Raw genomic sequence first — 5296 nt, forward strand, 5'->3', positions numbered from 1 at the left:
TTGCTAAGCTCCTGTAAATCATCCCCTGCGCCCATGAATGAGCGAGAGAAAGTGATGATGATGAAGAGAAACGAGAAAAATGAGAATCGAGGAGGGGGGGAGCGGGTATGAGCAAGGAGGAGGAGGAGGAGGAGGAGGAGGATGATGATGATGATGATGATGATGATGAGGAGGAGGAGGGGGAGCGAAAATGATTAGGGTATTAGGAGGGAAAAGGAGCAAGGAGGAGGGTATACCTTCCCGCACTGTGTAGACGGATCCCGTGGAGACGGCCATGCCGGGGAGCAGGTGGTCGGGGCGTTCAAGGAAGGGGTTCCACATGTAGAGGTCGAGGTAGCCGATCTTCAAGCTCCTCGCGATGCTCTCCAGCGTATCTCCTCCTCGCACGCACTCCTGGCACTTACGCACCCTCACTTGCACGCACCCGACCTGCTGCTTCCCCCACGTCCCTCCCACCAGCGACGCGTCCAGACAGAGTGTGTAGGGCTTGTAGAGCGCATCCTGCCGCGCAGGCGTCCACTCGAGGGTGACGGAGTTGAGGGGAGCAGGAGAGGAGCAGGGGAGGCAGGCGCCCTGGGGGAGGGAAGGCAGAGGATCGCAGTGGGTGTTGAAGCACTTGGAGCTGCCGGCAGGAGAGAAGGAGAGGACGTACTGCAAGGGCTGAGGAGCCGCCCCGTTCATGTCTGTCTGCATCATTCCAGTGGCTGAAGCGTTGAGCCTCCTGTCCTCCACTACCAGCAGCAGCTCCAGCTTGCAGCCAACCACCGCCTCGTAGATGAGCGGCTGCGTGAGGAGGACGGGGGCCGGGGGAACCACCTCGATCACCACGCAGAGCAGCGAGCGGGAGTAGGAAGAGGATGGGTCCTTGACCGGGAAGTTGTCTCCGTCTGGCTGCTTTGACTGAGCTTGGAAGCACACGCGGTAGATTCCTCCGACCGCAGCGACGGACGGGGTGTAGTGGAACGTGCGATCGAACTGCGGAGGAGGGAGGAAGGAACTGAGACCCGCGTCGCACGAGGACAGCTGACAGGCCCCGGAGCAGAAGGCGGAGGCTCCTGCCACTAGCGGCACTTGCTCGGTGAAGAGCAGATTAGCATGGCACCCCGACGTCAGCTTGCTCCCCGAGGAAGTGCTGCTCCACTCTCCTAGTGGAACTCCGGGGTCTTCGCTCACCAGCACGCAGACCTTGTCTCCTGCGTTTCGATCCCTCGCCCGCACCCGCAGATCCAGACTCTGCCCGTAGCCCACCACATAGTGCGCGCCGGGAGCCACCGCCTGCTGCGCCTGCTGCATGGCGGGGTAGGAGAAGGCGGACAGGCTCTCTCCTCCTCGGCTCGGCTGGTTGTAGTTGGAGGCGTCGACGAACTCTGGCGAAAGGTGCACGCCCAGCTGGAGCTTCAGCTCGACATCCTGCCTGCTACCCGAGCAGCGGGAGAAGCTCGCAAGGGAGGAGACGAGCTCGTAGCCGGCCTGCGGGACCCACCAGTCTGCCGAGAGGTTGTGAGCCATAACTACCCGCAGGACTATCTGCGACTGAGTCTGGGTATGAGGGGGAAGATAGCCCGAGCTCGCCAGGTTCTGCCCCAGGTGGACGAACTGGGAGGCGACGCCGGCGCTGTCAAGCGGCGAGTTGGTCACGGCATTCAGCACACCTCCAGCTGACAGAGCGTCGTAGCCGCTAACACCCGCGAAGGAGACCCAGCCGTCCTGGTCGGGCCCATCGACAGCGTCGTAGGCCTCCATACGGGAGAAGCCAAGGAAGCGATCGAGACATGAAAAGTAGGAGATGCTGCTGGTGTTGTGAGCGATGAACTTGAGCGGGGATGTGAGCGCGAGCACGTCGTCGTAGTTGGGGTCGCGCACGAGAAGGTCGACATAGGCCATCTGAAGGGAAACGAGTCAGCCAAGAGAGGACGAGGGGGGAGGACGAGGAGGCGATGGGGATGATGATGATGGTGATGATGATGATGAGGAGGAGGGCACCAGACCTCTTGCTGTGAGGCGAGGGCTGCCAAGGAGATGGAGGTGTCAGACTGAGGGGTGAAGGCGCTGAACAGAACCCCCCGGCTGCTGGGGCTGAGCTCGATCACGGGTGACTTGTGCATGTACAGCCCACCGCTGCCGACCTGGATGCTCGACCCAGCCGGGGACAAGGAAAGGGAGAGGGAGGAGCCTTGCAGCTGATTGTAGTTGGACTGCGAGGGTTGCTGCGGGTTCCGAAGGTAGAGGATGAGGTTGGAAAGGCTTGTGATCGACGCGACGCGGTTGAAGGAGGAGGAGGAGGAGGGGCAGGCAGCGACTTCGAAGGCGGAGTCGAGGATCTGCTGGTCGGGTATCGACTCGTTCCACACTCGCAGCTCGTCCACGTCTCCCACCATGAAGCTCCTTGATTCCGCGTCCCAGTCCCGCGACCCTCCGACCGTGAGGGCAGGGTAACCGACGTAGCTCTCCTTTCTCCAGATCACTCCCGGGTCCCCCCACGATGCCTCCGCCCTTTTGACCCCATCCACGAAGAGAGACGCGGCAGCTGGGCGTCTGCTGCTGGTGACTCCGGGGATGAAGGAGGCGCTGGCGGTGAACCGAACCGTCAGGTGCGTCCAGTTGGTGAGGGAGAGATCATTCGCGCAGAAAGAGCGGAGGGCAGGGGAGGAGGAGCCCTCCACGTAGGCGCTGAAGCAGCACTGAGAGGACGAGCAGCTCACACGCCATCCCCTCGTCTCCGTCGCGTTCATGCACCCGATCACGGGCTGAGGTACCGCAGACTCGCTGAGCTTCAAGAAGAGCTGGACGGTGAAGGAAGAGCTGTACAGCGCGTCTGCTCCGGCTCCTGTCGTCAGCAGAGAGCTTCCGTTGAGCTGAACGTAAGTCCCCTCCCTCGTCGCATCTCCACAGCAGGTCGCTTCAGCCCCTCCGACCATGGCCATCGCCAGCACGAGCATCGCCAGTTGAGTCATCTTGCTGGTCTGTCTCTAGAGCAGGGACTTTACAACATGCCCAGCAGCTGTCAACCTGGAAACCAGCTCCATCAGACGTTCAGCAATGATTGGCCGTACGAGAAAGAGCCATAGTTGAACGAGAATGAGACCATGAAAGATGGTGTGTGAGAGATGCAGCGAGGAGGAGAAAGAAGATGAGACCAGGGGTTGTGCATAGGCTAATCATCACCCTCCTGTATCTGCTAAGTCGACTACTATCGTCTATTCCTGCCTTCCTCTGGTGTCTCGAACTCTCCCTGCCGATCATACTTGCCGAGTCTGATATCGCCTCATTCTCTTTTCTTCGCTCCTTCTTTTCTATCATTCTCATATCTCTCTCCTCCCTCCTCCTCTACCCTTATCTCTGTCTCTCTGTCTCTCTGTCTCTCTGTCTCTCTGTCTCTCTGTCTCTGTCTCTGTCTCTGTCTCTGTCCCTCCCCTCCCCTCCCTCCCTCCCTCTCTCCCCCCCCACATGACGCTCGTCGCCTTCGCCCAAGAGACAACGGGCGGTATGAGGCCACAACCAAATGATCACCCCCTACCCCATAAATTACACAATAATCTCACATAGAGGGGGTAGGGTTAAATGTATACCCCTCCTAATTATGATAATTATGCATGGTGGGTCCAATTTTACTCGATAAAAGTAAAATAAAAGTTACCCCCACCTATCAAAGATAAAGCAAAAGGAGGGGTACACCACAGCATATTTGAAGAGTGGGTGGGTAGAAAAGAAATTCTGTTGTCAGGGTGGGGTCACTACAAGGGGTGGTGTGTCAATATATCGTGGGGTCATACTTGAAATTGTACCCCTAATTTGATGTTTTTACACAGGCATTTGGAGGGGTGTATTCTGATCCGTTTGTGATATGCGAGGGTACTACATGAGGAGCAAGGGGATAGGTAGGGGTAGGTAGTCAAAATGTACGGGTGATAACCTCGCAAAGGGGGTGGAGGAAGTCGGGGTGGTGGAGCCATGGAGGTGCGAGGGAGTGTGAGCGTGGGAGGGTATGCGAGAGGAGGGAAGCGAGGAGAAGGCTCGTATGGCGAAGTCTTCAGTGCTCAGGAGGAGACGACTGGACATGCGCGAGCGCTGAAGAGGGTGAGGATGGAGAAGGAGAAGGAAGGATTCCCCCTGACAGCTCTCCGAGAAATCGCGCTCCTCCGCCGCCTCCGCCATCCCCATATCGTCTCCCTAATCGACGTAGCAGTGGGCCCGAGACCCGATCGCGTCTTCCTTGTCTTCGAGTACTGCGACCATGACCTGGCGAGCCTCCTCGACTCGTCTCCCTCCCCTCCCTTCTCCGAGGGCGAGGTGAAGCGGCTGCTGCTGCAGCTACTGGATGCGGTAGCGTTCATGCACGAGCAATGGGTGCTTCACCGGGACATCAAGATGTCGAACCTCCTCTACTCCCATGGCTCCCTCAAGCTCTGCGACTTGGGCCTCGCTCGCGAGTTCGGCACCCCCCTCGTCCCCTACACCCCGAAGGTCGTGACCCTCTGGTACCGCGCGCCGGAGCTGCTGCTCGGGGCCAAGACCTACTCGTCCGCCATCGATCTGTGGGCATGCGGGGGGATCATGGGCGAGCTGCTACTGCATGCGCCCATCCTTCCAGGCAGGAACGAGAGGGAGCAGCTCTTGCTCACTTACGAGGTCCATCCCCTCCCCTCCCCTCCCTGCTCCCTCCCCCCTCCTCCTCCCCTTCCTGCTCCACCCCCCTCTCCTCCCCTTCCTGCTTCTCACATTCTCCTCTCCTCTCTTCCTCAAACCTGTTGCAGCTTCTTGGATCTCCGAACGAGACCATCTGGCCAGGATACAGCAGGTGCTGTTGTGTCATGGAGGTCAGGAGGAGGAGAACTCACGTCCTGACAGTCTCCCGCACCTCGCGCTCTTCTCCATCCCTCATCAGCCCTACAACAACATTTCCCAGCGCTTCCCCTCCCTCTCCTCTGCGGTCCCGCATCCCCCCCTCTCCCTTCCGCCCTCTGAGCTGGGGCCTTGCAGGGCCGGGAGCTCCTCAACAGCCTGCTCACCTACGACCCGGACAAACGGCCCAGCGCGCGGGAAGCGATCAAGTGAGGAGGAGGATGCGGGGAGAGGCAGAGAGGGGGGGCAGGAAGGAGAGAAGAAGAAGGGTTCGGCTTGGAGGAGCAGGAGCAGGAGCAGGAGCAGGAGCAGGAGCAGGAGCAGGAGCAGGAGCAGGAGCAGGAGCAGGAGCAGGAGCAGGTACTTAGTTGGTTTTCTCCAGGCATGATTACTTTCGTGAACGGCCGATCCCCAAGTGTGTTGACGCGATGCCCTCGTTCCCTCGCCTCGAGAC

The 5296-nt window shown here is 59.6% G+C and overlaps 2 protein-coding genes across 2 annotated transcripts in view; one reads left to right on the top strand and one right to left on the bottom strand.

Annotated features, from left to right (window-relative positions):
• GUITHDRAFT_114016 (hypothetical protein) overlaps positions 1–2954 on the bottom strand; it is a gene marked incomplete at both ends in the record, with an annotated part of 3310 nt that extends 356 nt beyond the window's left edge. Inside the window, 2 exons of the mRNA XM_005826945.1 lie at positions 237–1884; positions 1989–2954. Of these exons, the coding sequence (XP_005827002.1) occupies positions 237–1884; positions 1989–2954 (2614 nt within the window). The remainder of the gene's footprint in view (positions 1–236; positions 1885–1988) is intronic.
• Positions 2955–3951: 997 nt separating this feature from the next.
• GUITHDRAFT_158373 (hypothetical protein) overlaps positions 3952–5296 on the top strand; it is a gene marked incomplete at both ends in the record, with an annotated part of 4786 nt that continues 3441 nt past the window's right edge. Inside the window, 5 exons of the mRNA XM_005826946.1 lie at positions 3952–4629; positions 4755–4798; positions 4849–4930; positions 4981–5051; positions 5225–5278. Of these exons, the coding sequence (XP_005827003.1) occupies positions 3952–4629; positions 4755–4798; positions 4849–4930; positions 4981–5051; positions 5225–5278 (929 nt within the window). The remainder of the gene's footprint in view (positions 4630–4754; positions 4799–4848; positions 4931–4980; positions 5052–5224; positions 5279–5296) is intronic.

Source organism: Guillardia theta (genome assembly GCF_000315625.1).
Source record: "Guillardia theta CCMP2712 unplaced genomic scaffold GUITHscaffold_71, whole genome shotgun sequence".
NCBI classification, from domain to species: Eukaryota; class Cryptophyceae; order Pyrenomonadales; family Geminigeraceae; genus Guillardia; species Guillardia theta.